The 24,322-nt window shown below is 39.4% G+C and overlaps 1 protein-coding gene across 1 annotated transcript in view; it reads left to right on the plus strand.

The window, feature by feature from the left end:
- Positions 1–24,322, plus strand: part of LOC126161693 (NADP-dependent malic enzyme-like) — a 111,988-nt gene that overhangs the window by 48,626 nt on the left and 39,040 nt on the right. Inside the window, exons 3-8 of the mRNA XM_049917708.1 lie at positions 835–1,016; positions 1,109–1,289; positions 4,100–4,228; positions 9,037–9,219; positions 20,424–20,649; positions 23,180–23,322. Coding sequence (XP_049773665.1) covers positions 835–1,016; positions 1,109–1,289; positions 4,100–4,228; positions 9,037–9,219; positions 20,424–20,649; positions 23,180–23,322 — 1,044 coding nt within the window. The remainder of the gene's footprint in view (positions 1–834; positions 1,017–1,108; positions 1,290–4,099; positions 4,229–9,036; positions 9,220–20,423; positions 20,650–23,179; positions 23,323–24,322) is intronic.

The following is a 24,322-nucleotide window of genomic DNA, read 5'->3' on the forward strand; positions in this document are numbered from 1 at the left end:
AGCCAGGCATGGACAGCAGTGGGAACACCAGTGACTAGAGAGGACCCTGGAAGCCGCATCTGGCAGGCGCAGACCTAAGGGGGGACAACCGATGCGGCACGGACCAACTAGGGAGCACCCAGCACCTTACAGGCATAAATACTGGACTCGATCTGTCCAAGGACCATTCTTGGGCAGCACCTGAAGAAGACAGCAAGATACAACATCGAAATACTGTGCGAGAGCGATGCAAACATCCAGCAGAAGTCCTGTTTTTTCAAAATGTCAACAGATTGCCGAGAAAGCTTATTTATTACTTCATTGCTATTTGTCTTTACACAACTCAGATGAAAATTGGCAAATACTGGTTCAGTGAATTGGGAGTTTTGGTGGAGAATTGGGATTAAAATACTGTCTAGCCACTAGGCTTTTTGTAACACACAGCTTTTTTTGGTGTATGCTAATGGTTTCTCTTCACTGTAATATTGCTTGCAGAAAGTAGATATCTCCTTCTCTCATCTCATACTATTACAGTTAATGTTAAAATTACTGGTATCATCTTTTTGTATGTGGTACCAAATGACTCAGCTATCTTTTGTGAAAATAAGTTGTATTCTCAAAGGAGTATGGATAAAAATATTTTTAAAACTGAAAGGTGATCTAAAGCTCAATGTGCAGAATTATTTGGGTGTAGTGAGATACCGCTGGTAGAAAGGTGTCAAAAATTAAGCATTCACATCACATCAAATCATCCCTGCGCATGTTTGCATAAATTTCATGCATATTAATGAAGAACTAATGGAGAGCTTATATTTTTGTACTGCTTGTAAATAATGTGGCTGTGTTTGTCAACAGGACAGCAATGAGAAGCTTTTCTATCATTTATTATCTGATAATGTGCAGTCCCTATTGCCTATAGTCTATACACCAACTGTTGGACTAGCTTGTCAGAATTATGGTTTAATTTATATGAGACCACGAGGACTGTTTATAACAATTCATGACAAAGGACATGTGTATGAAATACTCAAAAACTGGTAAGTATAATTATTCCATAATGAATTTCAGTTAATGGAAAATTTGTACATGTCCTTTTTGAGTTATTGTTAAGTTCACATTTTTTCCTTAGGCCTGAATCTTCTGTTAGAGCCATAGTAGTTACAGATGGAGAAAGGATCTTAGGTCTTGGTGATCTTGGTGCTTATGGTATGGGAATCCCTGTTGGCAAATTGGCTCTTTACACAGCCTTAGCGGGCATTAAACCCTACCAGTGCTTGCCTGTAACACTGGATGTTGGCACCAATACACAGGTAACTTATTTACCAAGACTGTCTGAGGAACTTTAACACTACAACAGTTAAATACACTCTAACTGTTACTTGAATGTAAACTGAATTTTGACAGATTTTCGTTTTTGGGTGCCTTAATTATTTCATACAGATTGGCATTTCTCATTTACATCAGTATCTATTTCTATAGATTAACAGTTTATAGCTTCCAGCCCTGTGGCTGGACAGCTATTACCTCTTAACTGAAATTTAACCACTTATTGTCACAATGAAGTTAAATGAAATGTTTCTAGCTGAATAAGTAAGGAATGGTTGTGAACATTTCTGGTTAACATTCTTAAACAAATAGGGGTGCACATTATGTAATTCTGATCAAAAGGCAGTGATTATTTGAGAAAAGATTCTTATACACTTTTATTAGATCATGTGCTCAACTCCAAGGCAATTTACTAAAATTTATTCAGCCATGAAGTAGGCAATGACTTCATTTATATGTTTCCAACTTCAAGTAAAATTACAAACCGCAGTTACTGACTGATATCTATTTCATGTGCACTCTAAACTCAAACTAAAACCATTTACTTATTAACTACAGCACATTCAATTTACAAATACATTATCTGCTATTCTGGGTGTCGACAAGCACCATGGATTGAATGAACAAATTTGGGAAGTCTGTGACTGATGCTTTTCTGTGAAGTGCATACAGCGTTTTTGGTTTTTAGTTTTAACTGAAACTGCAGTAAACATTACAGCAGGCCTTGCTGTAGTGGAGCCATGCATGTATGCTCTTATATAAATACAGTGTTTTAACTGGTTGTGAATTTCTTCTAATGAAACTCAAACAATTGAATCCACCCTTGGCAATTTTTGTTATAACCAAAATCATCAAGGACGCAAATACCTGCTGTGATATCCTGCCGTGAATGGTATTTTGTTATATCCATTTGAGGCCTCTGGCATAAACTGATGGGCTAGAACATTATGACAACCTGGTTAACAGCTTTTGGTCCACCTTTGGAATGCAGTACAGCAGAGATTCTGCATGGCTTGAATTCTATAAGTCCTTGGTAGATTTCTGGAGGTATGTCTAATGTCAGGTGTCTAATCATACGTTATGCAATTCCCATAAATTACAGGCCGATAGTTTGTTGTAAGAGGGTGGATATGTAATAGCACCCAGGATGTGTTCCATTGGGTTCAGACCACATGAACTTGGTTACCATGACATCTTGCTCCTCAAACCACATGATTCTGGTCCTGTGAGAACAGCTGAAAGGCGCCACAATGATAGAGGAAGATATTAAGCATGAAGTGGCACAGGTAGTCCACAAACATGTTCGCATAGTGCACAGCTATCAAGGCGCCTTCAGTTACTGCCACATTGTCTCTTGTTTGCTATAGCATAATACTGTCCCCAGCAGCCTGCATCCATGTCAAGGTGCATATTTTGAGTAGCCATTCACCTGGATGATGGCATAGCTGGATAAGACATTCAACCTGCTGTAACAAGAAACATAATTCATCTGAGACTTTTCCACTGATCCACAATCCAATCTCAGTGATCCAGGGCCCACTGCAATCATAATTTATGATGACATTAGGTCAATATGGGAAATTGTGGTGGTTTTCTGCAAGTGAACCTCACGCATGCTGAATTGTGTGTTCCAAAACACTTATGCCTTCACTAGCATTGTACTACATCAGATATGCCACTGATAACCAACAATCCTGCTTTAATACATGATTCCAATACAACACTGTTACACCACAAGGTGCATGATTAGCCATGTGCTTGTCTGATAGCACTTCTTTGATGTAACTGAATGCAACTCTTTCTAGTGCCATATTTGAAGTTACATGACAACAGAGACCAAAAAGTGGCATACAACTTGTCTGCTCAACAAAGTTGTATTCAGTTGCATTAAAGGAGTGTCATGAGATAGGTGCTTGGTTAGCCCTGCTGCTTATGTCACTACAGCTACTGCATTGGAATTCCACCTGGACTGGGCACTGTCTCTGATGAGATGTGGGTGTTCAACATCCTGTCACCTGCTCATGGTTTGGCTGTTCTTCTACCACTTTCCATAGATGCTCAGGATGGCTGCATCTAATGGTCAACCAGCTTCACCATTTCCAGGATGCTCTTCTCTGGTGCCAGATCATAACAACCTTGTCAGAATCACTTATGTCATTAGATATTGCTATTTGCAATCAGTATCGTCACTAGAATGATCTCTGTGTGTCTCTTCTCTGCTTATATACTTTTCTTATTATGTCACATACTTGCAGTGCCACCAGGAAGCATACAATTTTCTGGTGGGCAGTAGTCATTATGTTCTGGGTTATCCCTGTTGTTAGAACAAATTTGTGGCCTTATCAAATGAACTAATTGCAAGAGACTGTCAGAATAAAAACCACCAATTACACAGAAAATAGCTAACATTTTAGGGTCACTGGATTTTATGGAAACAGCAGTGATTTTTATGGAAGGATACAATTTTGTAATGTGACCCACGTCTGATCACCAGTGCACATCATAATAATGTTCTGTGTAATTGCTACTAAGCAATGTACCAGAGGTTTCTCAGACTGTCACCATTTACTGCATTTCCCTGTCACAGACAAAACAAATCAAACTAATAATGACTGATACAGCAATTATTTTTGCCATTTTAGTTTGCTCACAGCCATAAAGAATAGCTATCTTCGTTTACAACTCAAATAAAACAATATTTTGTGTAAGACAAAAAATGTTTTTCTCATTTTTGTTGAAGGCAAATGACAAACTTGAATCTATGTTTTCATTCTTGTTTTGCCCTTTATTACAGAAACTGCTTGATGACCCTCTCTACATTGGACTAAGGCAAAAGCGAGTAAGAGGAGACCAATATTCTGACTTTGTTGAAGAATTTATGCAAGCAGTGGTAAAGAGATATGGTCAAAATACTCTTATACAGGTAACATAGTATCTCTGTTCTAATTATCCAAAATTAACTAATTACCAAAACAAATTCCCACTATGTTCATTTATGAAATTTCTTAGGGATAAACCTACTAATGCAACTACACATTTGCAAATAAGAATTAAGTCCATCATTTGTCACAAATACTTCAGAATTTTTGTAATAATAAAATAAATAAACATCATATATGATTAGGGACTTAGGGAAAATTGTTCTCATCTCTATGTCTTCGTCACTGAAGAAGCAAAGCCAGAACATTCTGTTTGCTTTGTTATTTTAACATGTTTTTGTTATGAATGAATTACAAAATCCAAAAAGATTGTCAAAATAACAGTTTTCTATTGGATTGTTTACTGGTATTTTAAAACATAAAAATACTGAGTAAAATAAAATTTGCTTATCTGCTGATGCTGGAGTACTTTGAAAGCCTCTTCTTTCTTTCTTTTTATGTCCAAAAATCGTTAGCTTTTTGCTGACTTTCATCCTAATACTGAACAATATCACTGGGACATCTATGTAATTTCCTTATATCTTGAAGAGTATACTGTAATGGGGGAAACCCAGCATTCCAAAACATGCTTCATGTCTTAAACCTGATCCCACTCAGGAAGGACATAGTCGCCAGTCTTCTGGCTCCATCTTATTAGATTGGTCTTCTCTACTGGCTGCTTGTAACTAATTGAGCTACTTTTTGCATTGTTGAAGTGTGTATTGTTTTGTATAGCTTTGTGTAACATAAACTTCATGTAGTGAACTATTATGTGATAAACTGATTTTCTTGATGTAGGCAGATTCATTACAGAGAGAGCAGGCTGCATAGATGAGAGACCTGTCTAAGACAACTCCAAGATACCTGGTTGTATATGTAACAGCTGGAATTCCACAGACACATTACATTTTTTATCCCAGTCTTGAGTGTAAGGAAGAAAGGAAAATAAGAGTTATAGCCTTCTCAATGGTGAGATAATTAGAGACAAACTTGAATTGGAGAAGGAATGGAAGGAAATTAGTGATGTTCTTTCACAGTTACTATCCTGACATTCACCTTAAGCGATTTTTAGAAATCACAGAAAACCTAAACCACTCTTCTGGTTTTTCCATTTTCCTTTTTTGCCATCAAACCAAACATAGAAGATCTGTTAGGAACCAAGGACTGAATTATTCAAACCGAATGGTAATCCAGGGAGGATTAATATACAAACATCAAAAAAAGTTTTGCATCACCCCAGTTCCCAGAACTCCTGAAGATACATGCTGACTGTGGATATTGTATCACAGACACAGTCCCTTTGACTGTTCAGAGATGTCACTAAATCTGCCAAAATATGTAAACAGCCATGCATGAGTAGCACCTATTAGACGGAGGGGATCTGACAGCTGATCAGTTCTATTCACTCCCCCAGGAAGGAGGTACACAGCTTGTGTTCTCCATAGTTCAACCATACCTAAACAGTCAATGCTGCAGTTTGATTGTGTCTGCCAGGAAGTACTCTCAACAAAGAAGTGTCCAGGCATCTTGGAGTGAACCAAAGCAATGTTGTTCGGACATGGAAGAGATACATAGAGACAGGAACTGTCGATGACATGCCTGGCTCAGGCCGCCCAAGGGCTACTTCTGCAGTGGATGACCACTACCTATGGTTTATGGCTCAGAGGAACCCTGACAGCAATGCTAGCATGTTGAATAATGCTTTTTGTGCAGCTACAGGACATGAGTTACGAGTCCAACTGTGTGCAATAGGCTACATGATGCACAGCTTCACTCCTGACATCCATGGTGAAGTCCACCTTTACAACCACAACACCACGCAGTGTGGTACAGATGGGCCCAACAACATGCCGAATGGGCCACTCAGGACTAGCATCACATTCTCATCACTGATGAGTGTCGCATATGCCTTCAAGCAGACAGTCATTGGAGACATGTTTGGAGACAACCTGGTCAGGCTGAATGCCTTAGACACACTGTCCAGGGAGTGCAGCAGGACAGAGGTTCCCTGCATTTTTGGGATGGCATTATGGGGGGGGGGGGGGGGCAATGTACACTGCTGGTGGTCATGGAAGGTGTCATAATGGCTGTACAATATGTGAATGTCATCCTCCGACTGATAGTGCAACCATTTCATCAGCATATTGGCGAGGCATTCGTCTTCATGGATGACAACTCGCACCCCTATTGTGCACATCTTGTGAATGACTTCCTTCAGGATAATGACATCACTTGACTAGAGCAGCCAGCATGTTCTCCAGACATGAACCCTATCGAAAATGCCTGGGGTAGACTGAAAAGTGCTGTTTATGGACAATGTTTCCCACCAACCACTCTGTGGGATCTACACTGAATTGTCATTGAGGAGTGGGACAATCTGGACCAACAGTGCCTTGATGAACTGGTGGATGGTATGCCACGACAAATACGGGCATGCATCAATGCGAGAGGTTATGCTACTGGGTTTTAGAGGTACTGGTGTGTACAGAAATCTGGTCCGCCACCTATGAAGGTCTTGCTATATGGTGGTTTTCATGAGCAATAAAAAATCAAATTTTCTGTACAGGTTTCGGAACTCTCAGAACCGAGATGATGCAAAACGTTTTTTGATGTGTGTAGGTTGAAAATTATAATTTTGTAGTTTATACGAGGTGCATTCAAGTTCTAAGGCCTCCAATTTTTTTTCTAATTAACTACTCACCCGAAATCGATGAAACTGGTGTTACTTCTCAGCATAATCACCCTGCAGACGTACACATTTTTCACAACGCTGACGCCATGATTCCACGGCAGCGGCGAAGGCTTCTTTAGGAGTCTGTTTTGACCACTGGAAAATTGCTGAGGCAATAGCAGCACGGCTGGTGAATGTGCGGCCACGGAGAGTGTCTTTCATTGTTGGAAAAAGCCAAAAGTCACTAGGAGCCAGGTCAGGTGAGTAGGGAGCATGAGGAATCACTTCAAAGTTGTTATCACGAAGAAACTGTTGCGTAACGTTAGCTCGATGTGCGGGTGCATTGTCTTGGTGAAGCAGCACACGCGCAGCCCTTCCCGGACATTTTTGTTGCAGTGCAGGAAGGAATTTGTTCTTCAAAACATTTTCGTAGGATGCACCTGTTACCGTAGTGCCCTTTGGAATGCAATGGGTAAGGATTACGCCCTCGCTGTCCCAGAACATGGACACAATCATTTTTTCAGCACTGGCGGTTACCCGAAATTTTTTTGGTGGCGGTGAATCAGTGTACTTCCATTGAGCTGACTGGTGCTTTGTTTCTGGATTGAAAAATGGCATCCACGTCTCATCCATTGTCACAACCAACGAAAAGAAAGTCCCATTCATGCTGTCGTTGCGCATCAACATTGCTTGGCAACATGCCACACGGGCAGCCATGTGGTTGTCCGTCAGCATTCGTGGCACCCACCTGGATGACACTTTTCGCATTTTCAGGTCATCATGCAGGATTGTGTGCACAGAACCCACAGAAATGCCAACTCTGGAGGCGATCTATTCAACAGTCATTCGGCGACCCCCCAAAACAATTCTCTCCACTTTCTCGATCATGTTGTCAGACCGGCTTGTGCGAGCCCGAGGTTGTTTTAGTTTGTTGTCACACGATGTTCTGCCTTCATTAAACTGTCGCACCTACAAACGCACTTTCGACACATCCATAACTCCATCACCACATGTCTCCTTCAACTGTCGATGAATTTCAATTGGTTTCACACCACGCAAATTCAGAAAACGAATGATTGCATGCTGTTCAAGTAAGGAAAACGTCACCATTTTAAGTATTTAAAACAGTTCTCATTCTCGCCGCTGGTGGTAAAATTCCATCTGCCATATGGTGCTACCATCTCTGGGATGTATTGACAATGAACGCGGTCTCATTTTAAAACAATGCACATGTTTCTATCTCTTTCCAGTCTGGAGAAAAAAAATCGGAGGCCTTAGATCTTGAATGCACCTCGTAGTATCACACATTACTGAAAGGTCTATTGCTGCAATGCCAGTAACTATGTTCTCCTGGAAACCTTTCTCTATGTGTCCCATGACAAAAATAACCTGACTTGTGTGGTATTGTTGAGCTGGACTTTTACACATACCATAATAGTATTTTAAATAGTTTTAAGAAATGACAGAGAAGAGAACTTAGTTACCAAATATGTTTGGGTATTTGTCTAACTTTAATTTGGAAGCTGCTTTTTATCTTCTCTGTAATTATCAAATATTACAAATGCTGATGCAGTTGTTACATAGTTATAATGCTCATTGTTTGGTGTCAATTCCAAAATGTTTAATTTGCTCTTTACTTGTGTCCTCTATGTTAATGACATTACCATTTCATTTTCTATTGAGACCACTGTTTTGTGCTGGTAAAGAGAGAGGAGCAGTCCTTGCTTCTTTGGATCACATGATTATCTTGAGTTGGAAAATATTTCATTTATCTTCCCATTAAGACTAAGTTAGTGTGTAATCTGGTTTCCTCTCTCTGTGCCACTCTGTTTAGTATGGTACAGTATATCTTGGTTCCCCATTTAAATTCCTTACCACAATCGAACAGTACTGTTACTGTATGCTACACTTATTTAGAAATATTAAAAAATCTGAACTTTATTAACCATTCTGTCAGAAGGGTGCAGTATTTCATTAATTTATCCATTAAATTATTTTATTAATGAACCTTATCATAATTAATTCAAGAACTTCAATTACATAATGTTAAGTAATAGAAAAAGATAATTTTAGCAAATCTTTTTAACTTATATTAGAGGATGCATCTAATGAACATAGTATATATTCCTTTTAATGTTTCAGTTTGAAGATTTTGGAAACTACAATGCATTTCATTTGCTTGAAAAATACAGACAAAGTTATTGCACATTCAATGATGACATACAAGGAACAGCCTCAGTAGTTGTGGCTGGATTACTTGCCTCTTTCCGTATCACAAAGACGCGCCTGTCTGACAACATAATACTGTTTCAGGGTGCTGGACAGGTATCTATGAACTGTTTACTAAAATATCATAATTGAAGGAAATACTGTATAACTAACTTTATGTTGACTTGTGACATAAATGCACAAGTATATGTCACCATGGTGCTCCATTATTGCTTTTTATGTATCTCTTCACATTCGAAAACAATTCTTGAGTCAAGACTTCAAGTGGCAGAAGTTGGCAGCACTTCAAAGGATTATTTTTTCTTAGAGAAATGAATTGTTGCTCATTTGAAAGGACCATGTGAGAGTGGAGATTTGTTATTGATAGTGACTGACAGCTGACAGCCATTACATCAACCATTAGTCCTTTGTAAATATTCCTGCATTTTGCTGCAGTCTTCTCATATTGTAATTCATTCATACACAACAATACCATTAGTAAACAGCCTCATGGTGGTTTGGATGATTCAGTTATACAGGATTTCATTCTTTTGGAGTTACTTGGAATGTACACTTTTTTACCTTGTTTCATGTGCTATTCTTTCACCTTCATTTGCATTATGAAGCACTGATAATTCATTATTTCTGCAGCAATAGCAGTTGCACTTTCCAAGTATATTAACTGACCAAAATCCATAAAATGGGAAATGTCAGTTTTGCTGTAGGATACTGTTTTTTCCATTGAAAATATGATTTTCGATTGTTTGATGATGACAAAAGCAAATAGTGATACTGTGTTATATTTCATAGAATGTACAACAAGAAGTAACAGAAAAGTTTACATTCAATGATTCTCAATGTATTGGTAGTGGCATAAAAATTTGCCTAGAATTCGTCCAAGAAGCTAGACTAGAATTAAACAGCCTGCCTATAGGGCAACAGAGATTGAACATCGAATTAAAGACTTTTTAGAGCTGTAATGTTTTCTAATGATAGAAACAGATAGATCAATTGCCCAACAAGTCCATGCAAAACACGGATACAGCAAGATATGAGCATGCTTAAGAGGTTCATTACAAGCACTTGTCTTAATTTTTTAAACAATCATTCAGTCCTTAACACTTAGTAGTGCATTACATATATTAAAAATAAATATTAATGGCTGTGTGCTAAATGAAACTCTACAACCAAACATTTTTATGTCCTTGTAGATAAGAAAGCAAATGTAGTTGGTATACCACAACATTAGCTAACTGAATCTGAAAAAGACATTTTTCTTCCTCATGGCTATGTTGTCACTAACATAATGTGCAGAAAACAGAAAAAAAGGATGCAGTTGTAATTCTTGTCAAAGATGGCATGAAATTGGACAAAATTTAATGTGGGCCAATTTTGTTCGAAATCAGATTGAGTGTCCAACTGCATAATGATGACAGACCAAGAAAATGATAGTTCTCTGTCTTTATAGGTCTCTAAATCAAGCCGTAAAAATATTCTTCAAAAATTTTGAACTTACAGTGAGAACAGATTTTTTGAAAAAATGGAATATCGCTATCTGTGGCAACTTCAATAGAGATATGACAGACTCTGACAAGAAAGTTTCAAGGTTGTTTTTTAATAGTCCAAAGTACCTCAATTTTTTGTATGAACAAAAGTGATACTTGTAAAGAAGCCTGCTTCAGTACCATTAATGTGAATTTATCTAGTGACATTTTTACTGTTAGCTATGTGGACAGATGTTTTTATGGCCATGAACTGCTGCTCCTAACACTATACAGCAGGCAGCCAAGTCACACCAACAATTCTTTCCATGAAAAAGGTGTAGTGATTTGGATGAGTGATAAGAAATTTGTGTTTGTGAACTTGTTTGCTGATAGGCTAAGTTATATAAAATGGAGTTTTTTTTGTATGAAACTGAGACTGGACGAATTAGTGTTGAAACTATGTGTGATGGGTTCTTTAGCAAATTATTCAGTGAGTGGTAACCTTGTTTGCCTTTAAGAAAGATTAATTTCAAAGTTAAGCCTAAAAGAAATTTACCAAACTGGTATAACAGTGAATTCAAAAGCGTTAGGGAAAAATGTTGTTATTGTGAAGCATATATAAAATTAACCATTAATAGAGACACTAAACAGGATGATAAAAATTACAAGATGTATATGAAATATAAAAAATTTTATTCACTGATCAGCCAGAACATTATGATCACTGATTTACTATCAGTACAAACCCATCCAGGTGATAGCAGCATCAGCCGTTGGGAAATGACTGCAAATCAGATACACACACGGTGCATGTAGTATCAGTGAGCGTGCTGTCCATGTCTAGAATGGGGCAGGTGCATGATCTATCTGAGTCTGACCAAGGGCAGATTGTGATGGTCCAGAGGCTCAGCACAAGCATTTTGGAAACTGCATGACTTGTTGGGTGTTTGAGGAGTGCTATAGTGAGTGTCTTCAACACATGGTGAAATCAAAATGAAACCATATCCAGATGCCATGGGGATGGGGAGCCACCCCTCATTACAGTTGTCAGACATTGTAGGCTGAGCAGACTGGTAAAACAGGAGAGACAGTGAACTGTGGGAGAACTAACACCAGACTTTAATGCTGGGCAGGGTAGTAGTGTGTCTGAACACACAGTGCAGCCTATAACCCATGCTTGTGCCAATGTTAGCACCACGACACTAACAACTGATATGGGCACATGACCTTTAGCAACGGACGTTGGCACAGTGGCAGACAGTGCACGGTCTGATGAATTCTGATACCCTCTTCTTCATGTTGATGGAAGGATGTGAATCTGTCATCTTCCAGGGGAACAGATCCTCGACATCTGTACTGCAGGATGGAGACAAGCTGGCAGTGGCTCAACTATGCTCTGGGAAACATTCATGTGGGCATCCAGGGGTCCAGTGAAGCTCATGCAGGGCACCATGACCAGCCAAAGAGTATTGTACACTAGTTGCAGACCATGTTTTGCATGATCATTTTTCTTGATGGCACTTTTCAACAAGATAATTCACCATGTCACACGGCCAGGAATATGATGGAGTGGTAGGAGAAACACAATGGCAAGTTTCAATTGATGTGCTGACCCCCCAACTCCCTGGATCTGAACCCAATTGAACACATCTGGGATATGATTGAACATGGTGTCAGAGCTCATCATCCCCCTCCCCAGAATTTAAGGCAATTAGGTGGCATGTGTGTGCAGAGGTGGTGCCAATACACTCCAGTGACCTGCCATGAGCTCATTTGCTGTCATGCAATGACACATCACTGCTGTTATCGATGCCAAAGGTAGACATACCGTCTGTTAGATAGTTGGTCATAATGTTCTGACTGATCAGTTAAAATTTTCTCAAACTCTAAAGCTATGGGTAATGACTGTCCATCCACCCACATTATCAAAAAGGCCATTCATTTGATCTATGAAACATAAACATTCAATTCATTGTAATAAATGTCTACAGTCTGGAATTTCCCTGAATCACTAAAAACTTCAAAAGTTATAGCAGTTTCCAAAAAAGAAGACATAAATCTCCCACATGATTACTGACCAGTTTCAGTAGTTGTGATAATTTAAAAAAAATTTTGAAACTCCTATAGTACCAGCTAAGTAATCATTTGAAATAAAATAATTTCCTTCCAAAGAATCAGATTGGTTACAGATGGGGAAACATGGGCTACAGCTTCAGCAGTTTATAACATAGTAAAAGAGATAATTACAGCTTTAAGAACAATATCTTACTTTTTACATGAACTAAGTAAAGCTTTTGATTTTTTAAAAATATTCCTTGAGAAACTTGAACCTTATGGGATGCATAATACATCAATACAAGTAACTGATTCATGCTTAAGTAACAGAAAACAATATGTCTCTCTGAGGAAGAGACATTCTCTGATGGAAGTTGTTGAAACAGGTGTATCTTGGGTATCATTTCTTGGACTATTCTTTTTCATTATTGCAATCAGTTAATTGATGTATTATGTTCCGCACTCTGTGACCTGCTATGTAGATGACTCAGTGATAATTAATGACTTGGTGATGATTAACAGCCATCAAGACACAGCATTGTTAAAACAGTTGTCACTGGAATCACTAGATGCTGCAGTGAAATGGTTCTTCTCCTGTGTAACCCAGATAAGACCCATCATCTTCTAATAGGACTAAATAATGGAGAGACAGCTCATAGTTAAAGGTTCTGAAGTGAAGCCATCCCAAAATATATATTAAACACATCTCTTGATAATGGATTACATAATTTATATTATCAGAGTACATTTTTCATATTTGCCACATGAATTTACATAATGACAGTCAACATATTTAAACTGTTGATATCATCAAGTGATGTTTTTCAAATAATTATTAGCTAGGTGTAAGACTGTGCCTCAAAATGCTTCTTAGCTCTATGTAGCAGAGGTTTGAGTGCATGGTTTCTACAGTATACAGCTCTTACAGGCACCCTGAATATTCAATTCATTCAGCCTATGGGCCCTACATCACCTCTTCCTCATGTCTACATCACAAGAAGAATTTGGGCAGATGTTATTTTGGATTTCATCATATTCAGCTGAAGCCTATGTTTGCTGGGTTTTATGTTATAACATATTATGTCCTATGAATGTATGCTGTTTCAAAGCATTAGCACGAAGAGGGTCTCTTGAAACTGTGTCTTTATTGGTATGATTTGCTGTAAGAAAATGATAGAAAACATCATATTTTCCATTAAAGAGTTTTTGTATTTCTTCATTTTCTTTTGTAGCTTCTGTGCCATGAAAGTATGGCATTTCAGGGCAATGGAACACTGAATATGCATCAAAACTGGATCATTCTTCGTATGATTTGTTATAACTGAATGTCAGTTAATGGCATACCAGTGATTAATGGTGATGGGTATAGTTTCTTTGTGTAGAGCTACCTGTAGTTAATAAATATTCAAACACGCACTGAGAATATACTTGAATGGTTTATTAATTGATATTACAGAAAAAGAAATACAGTTGCTGTAGGCAACTTGTAAACAACAAAAACAGTAACCAAGGAACAGAATAAACATAAAAACAAAAGTTATAACTCCAAGCAGTAGGCAAAACATTATTCAGTGCTCCAACTGGCTGATTCAAACTTGCTTGTGCAGTCACTGAATTTGTGACACAACTGTATCTTGGCGCAAATGGAACTAACGTGTGCAGACATAGCAGTTGATGTGAATAGCAGTTGCTACAGGAGCCCCCTTGGTGAAAGCGGAGCATGGTGTGTCTTCTCTGAACCTGGCCAGGAAGTGGATGTGTTATCCGGAGTGGGTGGTGTGTGTAGGTTCTGCATCAACCTGTTGTGGCAGCTGGTGCCAGAAGTCAAGGTGTTGCATCTGTCAGGCATTGAGCTCTTCACCATAAGGTGGGTGATGCCTCCTTGGAAATGTAAGCCAGCTTCACTCTGCTAAGAGACACAGTGTCCTGTTTGCCATTTACTATGATGACCATCACATATGTGTCTCTGCACTGGATGCAACGGGGTCCAGCATACGGTGGCTGCGGTGGTGGCTTGATGCCATCTGTATGTAACATAATGTGCGAACAGCTTTCGAGGCTGTTATGCACAAAAGTTGTTGGACAACCATGCATGGAGGCCTATGTGGGTTTCATTTGGCTTACATGTTTCTGTAGCTTGCAAAGGAACTCTGGTTGGTCGTCTGTTTCTAACAGTAGGCCTGCGTCGACAAACTGGTAGGTGCAAAGTCTTGCCATAAACCAATACAGTTGCCAAGGACTCTATATCTGGTTTGTATGTGGCTTATACTCCCAGCCGGACTACAGGACTATGGGTAGTGCAGATGTCCAAGATGTCCCATGGCACATTAGCGCAGCCTTCAGCATTTGATGTCAATGTTCAAGCATGCCATTGCTGACCAGATGATAACTGGTCATTTTGTGATGGACATAGTCACAGAACTTCGTCAAGTGTGTGAACAAATCTGACTCAAACTATCAACCTCTGTCAGTGGTGATAGGGAGAGGACATCCAAATCTTGCCAGCTAGGTTGATGTAAAAGTGGTGGCTAGTGTTTCCGCAGAGATGTTGTCCATAGGTACTGCTTCAGACCATTGCATATATCTGTCAATCATTCTGAATATGTACCGCTGGCCATCTGATGGAGGAAGTGGTCCTACCACATCAAGATGAAAATTTGCGTAGCATAAAGAAGTGTCCGGGAACTCTCCTATTCGGGGATGAATGTGGCGAGTGATTTTGCAAAGTTGGCAATGCTGGCAAGTTCTCGTCCATTCATGGCATTTTCTTTCTATCCCTGATCACACAAACCTTTGAGACACTAGCTTGAATGTTGACCGGACTTGTGGGTGCCAAAGATTATTTAAGAACTTGAACACTGGCCTGTGAAATGCAATGGGAAAAAAAGGGCGTGATCTGCCATGTGACACTTCACAGTGCAATTTCATGTTCTCACCAGGAATGTCAACTTGCTGTAACTTGAGTGCTGCAGTGTCATCAGGCAATATGATGTGTAGCCCGGAATCTTCTTGTTGCACCCTGGCACAGCACCATCATGTCCACAGGCTATGAGACACTGGCCACTCCAGAGAGGCAGTCCACAACCACATTAGTGATGCCTCATATATGGCAGATGTCCATACTAAACTGGCTAATAAATTCTAATTGGCTGTACTGCTGTGGAGAGCAAGTGTTGCTGTTTTCCTTGAAGACGTATGTTAAAGGCTTGTGGTCAGTGTATATCACAAACTCTCGTGCCTCAACCTGTGGTTGAAAGTACTTGATTGCTTGATATATGGCTAAAAGTTCCTGATCATATGCGCTCCATCTTTGTTGTGCAGGTGGCAGCCTGTGCGAGAAATAAGCCAATGGCTGCCAGGCATTGTCTACCCATTGTTGGAGGGCTGCACCAATGGCTAACTGACTGGCATCCACCACTAATGCCAGTGGAGCTTCAAGCTTGGGGTGTGCCAGCAGTGCTGCTTGTGCTAGGCTCTTTTTGGTTACTTCAAAAGCCGTATTCATCTCCTCTGTCCACTGCACAGGAGAACTGTGCTTAACCTTGGGACCAACCAGTGCTGTGTTGAACTGTGCCTGTTATTTGGCAGTGTGTGGTAAATGACGGCGGTAAAAATTGAGCATTCATAAGTACCTGCATATCTTTTTTATTGTAGGTGGCTTGGGTAATTGCAATATGGCTTCAACCTCCTCAGAGTGTGGTAATGAGCCTGATGAAGATATTTGATAAACCCAGGAAATCGACTTGATGTTGGCCAAACACACATTTAGCTGTGTTTAACACTATGCTGTACTTTTTGAAACGCTCAAAAACTTCTCTCAGGTGCTGGTGATGTTGCTCCTTGGATGATGAATACACTAACACATCATCCAGATAAACAAAACAAAAGTTCAACCCACGCAAGACAGAATTGACGAACCTGTGCCAGGTTTGAGCAGCATTACGCAAGCCAAAGATCATGAACTTGCCTTCATACAACCCAAATGGCATAATAATAGTGATCTTTGGAATGTCCTCTGTTGCCACGGAAATCTGGGTATACGCTTTTGTGCAGTCTATAACATTGAATACAGTGGCTCCATGCAGTGTGTGGCTATAGTCTTTTAGTAGTGGCACTGGGTAGCAATCAGGCACAGTCCACGAGTTGAGCACTCTGTAATTGCTACACAGGTGCCAGCATCCTCCCTTTTTGGGTACTAAATGGAGTGCAAATGACCATGGACTACTTGAGGGTTGGATGAAACCTTCTCGTAACATTGCGTTGAATTCTGGTTTAGCAATGGTGAGGTGTCCTGGAGCCAATCATCGCAGTCACCAATACACAGGTGTTTTTTGTGTGGTGGACTGTATTGTGCAAAACTTTCTGTGGCACACCTGGAGGCCTTGTTAAGGTCGGGAACTCATGGAGCAGCAAGCAATACTCCTCTTCTGCAACCTGTATAACCTTGATGATGTATGTTATGGCATCACAATGGTACCCAATGGTTATAAGTCCAGTAACATTGTCTATTAGGTAGGAATTTGCTATGTCCAGTAGAAGTTGATAGTGAGCTAATAAATCAGCACCAATTATTGCTTCTGCCACATCTGCTATGGTGAAGTCCCACGTGAACTTACGGTGGAGCCACGTGCCATACATTGCAATTGCTGAATTATTTGCAGCAGACAAGCTAAATGCAGTGGGTGGCCTGAAACAGTGCAGAGATACTCTGGGCAAGATAGTAAGGTTGGACCCTGTGTCTATTAAATATTTCTGACCTGATACCCTGTCAGTAATGAATAGGCACCAGGATGTAATTGAGCAATCGGTGGTGCCTACATCCAACCGCTGTTTGTATTTGGGTAGGTACAGGGGTTAGTGCACTTTGTAGCCTGCTTTCCAAATCTTCTGTGGTACCAACAGGTGGTCAGACCAGCATCTCATACAGATTGATTTGAGGAACGGCTCCTAGATCATTTGTGGCTATGTCCTCTGTAGCGACTAACACCTCCTTGTGACAACAGTGTGCCAATATGTGCGCTCAGTGCATCAACTTTGATGGGCAGAGCATTGTAATCTGTGCCTGAAACGGGAAGGGCCACAGATGGGGCACTACCAGACTTTGTCACAGCACTAACCTGTTGGTCCAGAGCGATGGCATCTTAGATGCAGTCAGCCAGTTCTGCAACAGTGTCCAGGGACATCTCTGACTGCGATGTGATGATTGCCTTTACCTGCAGTGGCAGACGGCTGCTCCAGATGCAGATGCAGAAGATTGTTAGGCACTGTTCTGATGTCCACCTTTCTGCAGAGGTGACACAGGTACGCAGATGGTTTTTCTGTCATCTGTATCTTCCTGAGTCAGCACTTGTCTGATATGGTCTTCCTGTGATCTTGCAACTCTATGAATAAGCTCAGTCTCTAATCTTTTGTATGCATTCTCGGTTGGCAGTGCCGTGATTATATCTTGAACTTTGGAAGCATAGCATTGCTCGAGCTGACTCACTATTAATGCAAACTTAGTCATACCTGCTGTAATTCCAGCATAGCAAAAGCTGACATCAATCTGAGCGAATTTTGAATTTTTTATTACTTGGTATTACAGAAAAAGAAGCACAGATGCTATAGGTAACTTGTAAACAATAAAAACAGTAACCAAGGAATAGAATAAACATAAAAACAAAAGTTATAGCTTCAAGGAGTAGGCAACAACATTATTCAGCACTCCAAGTGGCAGATTCCAACTTGGCCATTTATGCCATTCATTTGTTGCTGTGCAGTCACTGAATTCATGACACAACTGTATCCATGAATGGTGCGAATGGAACTAACGTGTTTGGACACAGCAGTCGACACGAGTAGGGGTTGCTACAATGGCTTCAGGAAACTGGACAATATAAAAAACACACCTGCATGGAAGTTTATGACAGTTAATGGATAGAAACTTGGATTTACGAGGACAACGGTTCAATCCCGTGATCGGTCATCCTGATTTAGGTTTTTCATGATTTCCCTAAATTGCTCTAGGCAAATGCCGGGATGGTTCCCTTGAAAGGGCACGGCCAACTTCCTTCCCATCCTTCCCTAATCCGATGAGACCGATCACCTCACTGTGTAGTCTCCTACCACAAACAACCCAACCCAACTTAGATTTACAATGCAAAAGTTAATTGGTTCACATCCTGCTTTCTCCATTTTTTTAAATGAAAGATTCTGGGACTTGCTTATTAATTTAATGGCTGTATGCTCTGTAATATTAGATTTCATGTACACATACAGCACTCTCTCTCTCTCTCTCTCTCTCTCTCTCTCTCTCTCTCTCTCTCTCTCCCTCCCTCTTTCTCAAGAGTGAGTTTTTTTTATTGTGTGAATATGCCATGGTATATATGAACAAGCTGCAAGACTGTTTTCTATGGCACTGTCTCATTAGATCACAATTCAGTATTTATTTATTTACCCAAAAACCCCAATCACAGCACAAGACAAAACATTAACCACGCAGTAATGCTAGTACATGTAGCACTAAAAATTTCTCCAAAACACAAAAAACAAAAATGTGATGTTGGCAGATAAATATGCTACCTAAAGCTCTGACCTTGGAGTTAGCTTTTAGTGTCATTTAGTAGTTGATGATGAAATGGAAAGAAGATACATGTGTAAACTATTGGCCAGAGTGTGATATTGACATATTTCACTCCTCTCTCCCTCCATTCCACCCCCCCCCCCCACCTCTAATCACCCCCCCTCTCCACCCCCCCCCACCCCCCCAATCTTGGTTGCATGACAGACTGATCTGTAGTGTAGTCCAAGGTCTGGTTTGCTCCAATTGATAAATGTTACAGCCTCCTCTAGTATGGAAACTACAAGCTACATCTGATCTAACTATTTAGGAAACAACGACAGTACAAGGAAAAGGACAGACTGCTACTCATTGTAATGATGACATGTTGAATTGAAGACAAGCACAATGAAAAGACACTTAGCTTTGAGCCAAAGCCCTCTTCAGGAAAGGAAACACACATACATTCATTCACATAAGTGAGAACACCTCATGTACACATGAGCACTACCTCCGGTGGCTTGGACCAGAATTCTCGACATTCCAGTCTGAGCTGCTGGAGGTGGAAGTCCTCTGCTTGTGAGGTGTGCTTGCTTATGTGAATAAATTTGTATGTGTGTTTCCTTTCCTGAAGAGGGCTTTGGCTGAAAACTAATGTATAACAGTCTTTTCATTGTGCCTGCCTGCAACTCAATGTGTCATCTTTAATGTGAGTAGCAGTTTATCCTTTTCTTTACGTTGTTGATATTCCAACCTGGAGTTCTCATTGCCTGTAGAAAATAAGTTGAATCCACGTTAATGTGGGGAGATCACATCAGTCATATCTGGAAATGAATGTCAAGGACAACATGCCTATATAGAAAGTAAGATGTGCAGTTACCTCTGATTATAGAAGACAACATATTTTGAACTGCTCTAATCTCACATCTCTTTTGGGCTGCTGGAGTGGGTGCACTCATCACATATAAGTGATACACTGAAAATAAAAAAAAAGTCATGAGAAATGTGTGACACTTGCCCACAAGCCCACTGTCAGTCTCTGTTTAGAAAATTTAAGATAGTCAAAATTGTAATCTACACATATATGTCTCATCATTATGCATTAAGTTATATGTAAGAGGAGATATTCAACAGCATAACACAAGAAGTAAACTGTAAATTGATATTACAAAACACTGTTCACAACCTCAAGTTTGCACTATGAGGAGATTGATGAATCGTACAGCATTTTGATATTTTTATAGGCTTCACTTGGTATTGCTGGACTCTGTGTGAGGGCAATGCAGGAAGAGGGAACCTCCCTGCAAGATGCAAGGGACAAGATCTGGATGGTAGACTCAAAAGGACTGATTGTCAAAGATAGGCCTTCAGGTGGCATTACAGCTCAAAAGTCAGTATATGCAAAAATCCATGAACCTATCAAAGATCTTGAGGAAATAGTTGAAACAGTGAAACCAACAGTTATAATAGGTAATTATCAGATTTTAATAAATAATCTATTTTTATACCTACATAGTTTAGCTTATTTACTAAATCTATACCAGTCTCAATGCTGCATTTTGCTTTGAAGTTCAGTTTCTTCTTGACCACAGCTTTAGTTTTTCTTGCTATACTGTGCACCGGAGCTTGAACTGCTGCAGACATTGGTTGAGTTGTTTTATAAAGCATAATTAAAGAGCAAAATAGTGGTCCACAAAGATTCATCTATATCATTTTGCTTATTTCAGCCTTAGAATGATTTTCACAGGTTTATCCCACTGAATCAGGTGCCAGGCCACCTGTGAAAGCAGCCATATTATTTACCAGCTCTGCTGCAATCGATGCACAGCTTTTTATACTGCTATGACTACCAACCAACTGTCCAGTGGTGTGAACAGCCAATGCCAAACTGTGGCCAAGAGAAAAGTAGACCACCCTGTGGCACAATATGCAGCTGAACATAACATGCTTGATTTCAATGGCTGCATCACTATCCAAACCATGTAGATCCAGCCCTCCACCAGCAGCTTTTCTTTCAACTGCACAGATGGAGTTATCCTTATAACACATTCTCTGCTCTCATAATTATCCCAGCCTTCGTCTACGGCAACATATTGTCCCTACACCATTCACCCATAAGTTTCCACCCCCTCTGTCCAATGATCTCCTCCACGTTGTCTCCTCCCACCCTTTTTGTTTTTCTGCCCTCTGACAACTTACATGCCCATCTTTTTCTGCTGCTCTCCTTTTTTGCTCCTTTTTGTCCACCTCCCTGCCCAATAACCTCCTGATACTGTATCTGTGGGCACTCTAGTCCCTGCACACTCCACAGGACAACATTCTTCTCTCTCCTCACCCATACATTACCATCCCTTCCCCTTCCTGCCCCCTCCAGATTGCTGCTTGCATCCCAAATGAAGGTGAACTCTGGCTCAATATGCTGGAGTTGGCAGTAATGTGTACATAAGGTGTGCTTGCTTGCATGTATGAATGGTGTGTGTTTCTCTTTTGCTGATGAAGGCTGTGGCTGAAAGCTTTAAGTAAGTGTCTTTCCCTTGTGCCTGTCTGCAACTTAACATGTCTTCTTTACAGTAAGTAGCAATCTATCTTTTCCTATATTGTTGATATTCCTACCTGGAGTTTCCACTGTTTACACAGAAATCTCTTTATATTTTGCTATGTAAAAACTGAACAATTGTAAAAATTATCATATATTAAATTCTGTAGTCATTTTTAAGTACACTGATATTTGTACCATGCATATGTTATCACTTATGCTTATATGAAATGTTTTTTCTCTCTGTTTATGTAAAAAAAAAAAAAAAAAAACTTTTCCTCTTAACAAGTAAGCAGCTAAACTCTTATGACTTATTTCATATGTTGTCAATTGTTAGAGTTACTGGAATATTATTTATCATAATTAATGATTTTGATCAATGGGAATGAACTATGAAACTTAATCTGTGAAAGGCTGAGAAACAAATAATATCTAATAATTAACATTTATCCAGAACATATGGTTTCCACAGAAAGGAAAGGTTTTATTCATACTGTGCAGTTATTTGTAGGTCACATTCTAGTGGAATACATCAGCCTTTGCATCAGCCTTATGTGAGCTAATTAGAAACTCAATGGTACAAGTACAGCTTCAGTATGGGGTGGAGATTACTGGTGACTATATAAAGGGCCAGACAATCCTATCATACCTACAGTAACTGTAAAACACACTTCCTCAATGCTGAAAAAACTTATTTTACTAATTTTAAAGAATCATGTGATCACTACATTCTAATGTTCTATCTCATGTCCAAATTACAGTGTAGAGGCACCTCAACTACATCTTATCCAGTTGATGAATCAAGTATGAGCAAAGTGATCCAGTAGAATGAACTGCTTAGTCATCAGACATGTGAAAGGTTTCAAGTATGAGGAGCTCATATAAGACGTTCAGTTACTAAAATAACATGTTCACACCATTTAGTTTACACTGGAATATTTGAAGAGTGCAGCAATCCATGAGAGTTGCATATTCATGCATGCCTCTGCATTTGAGATGAACACTTCAAACCCTTCCACCAAAATACAAGAAAGTGTGTCATTCACTGTAATTTACTGTGAAGGATGCTGCATGGCATGCATAAAATGGCCTTTTTAATGAAAAAGTGTGTTATGCACTTCTGTTCATTAAACCTTATTATTCCTTACATCACCATGCATCATCTCCTGCAGTTTAATCATGATGTGTATGAAAAGAGCATTCTTTTCTTAAGCTACTTATGTAACTCTTGATATATGTTTTGACTGTTTTAGGACTACTGAAATTAAAAAAAAAAAACAACCTAAAATTTTTGTTTAAATCTAGCTGTAGTGCAGACATACTTTTGACAAATGTTTTGTTGAAGATTTCTGGGAGCACCTGTAGAAATAATGTTTTTCTTACAGTGCCTGCTAAAGTAATACTAAATATTCATTTTTTAAAAATCTTGATAACAATAACAAAATGTACATCTTCCCTTCCCAGGTGCTGCAGCTGTTAGAGGGGCTTTTACACCAAAGCTGTTAAAAACTGTGGCAAAATTCACAGAGCATCCCATTGTGTTTGCATTGAGCAATCCTACAGAAAAGGCAGAATGTACAGCTGAGGATGCGTATGTTAACACTGATGTAAGTGACTCAATGAATGTGAAAATATAAACAATAGGCTATAGCATTTTGAATGAGAGAGAAATGATCTGTTGCAATTGCAAGAGATCCTGCCTTTTTGCAAGATACTGCAGTAATTTCTCCCACATAATGAAATCAAACATAAGGAGATGGTAATGTGTAACATTTGATGGGAATAATGCTCCAAAATATATGCAGAAAGAGATATATTGCTTAATGGGACTCAACCATTATTTCTGTACATGGGACAGCTTTCAGTTTGTAATCACTTCTTCAAGTGTGCTCTGTTTCATGTGAAAATATTATGAAAAGGATAGTTACATTACTCACCATATAGCAGAGATGCTGTTGCAGATGGGCACAACAACTGAGGCCTCAGCAACCAGAGACTGTGGTCTTGTGTGTGTAAGTTGTGTTTGCATGAGTGTGTGTATATATGTTGTCTATTTCCAACAAAGGCCTTTTTGGCCAAGAGGTCCCTTTCTGACAGTCTTTTTGAGTGCCTGTCTGTGACTCAGCATCTCTGCTGTATGGCAAAAAGCAACTATACTTTTCACAGTATTGTCCCATAAAACAGTACATTCTTCTTACATTAGTTTATGTATCATAGGCATTGCAACATTCCTTTTCTTGGTCAAGATCCAAACATTTAGTGCAAAGTTCTAATTATAGATTGAATTTTCATCAACATCAGAATAAAGGGCTTCACAAATCATAGAAGTCTTACAGCAGGAAACATTACTTTTCCAACTGATATGTATCCTGAAGAGTTCAAAGCTGGCTTTCATTGTTGTTCATGTATGCTCACTGCATGCATCCTGGTTGCTATGCTTTATTGGATTATGTTGCATTCTTTAGCAGTTTTTGTATTTTGACTTTTTTTAGATAAAAAATCAAACAGAGGTATATTAATAATTTTCTTCATTTATCCATACCAATTAACTGCAACTGACTCACACTGCTTATTGATTCACACTAACAATTCAGTAACAAATCTCTG

Source organism: Schistocerca cancellata, chromosome 2 (genome assembly GCF_023864275.1).
Source record: "Schistocerca cancellata isolate TAMUIC-IGC-003103 chromosome 2, iqSchCanc2.1, whole genome shotgun sequence".
Lineage (NCBI taxonomy): Eukaryota > Metazoa > Arthropoda > Insecta > Orthoptera > Acrididae > Schistocerca > Schistocerca cancellata.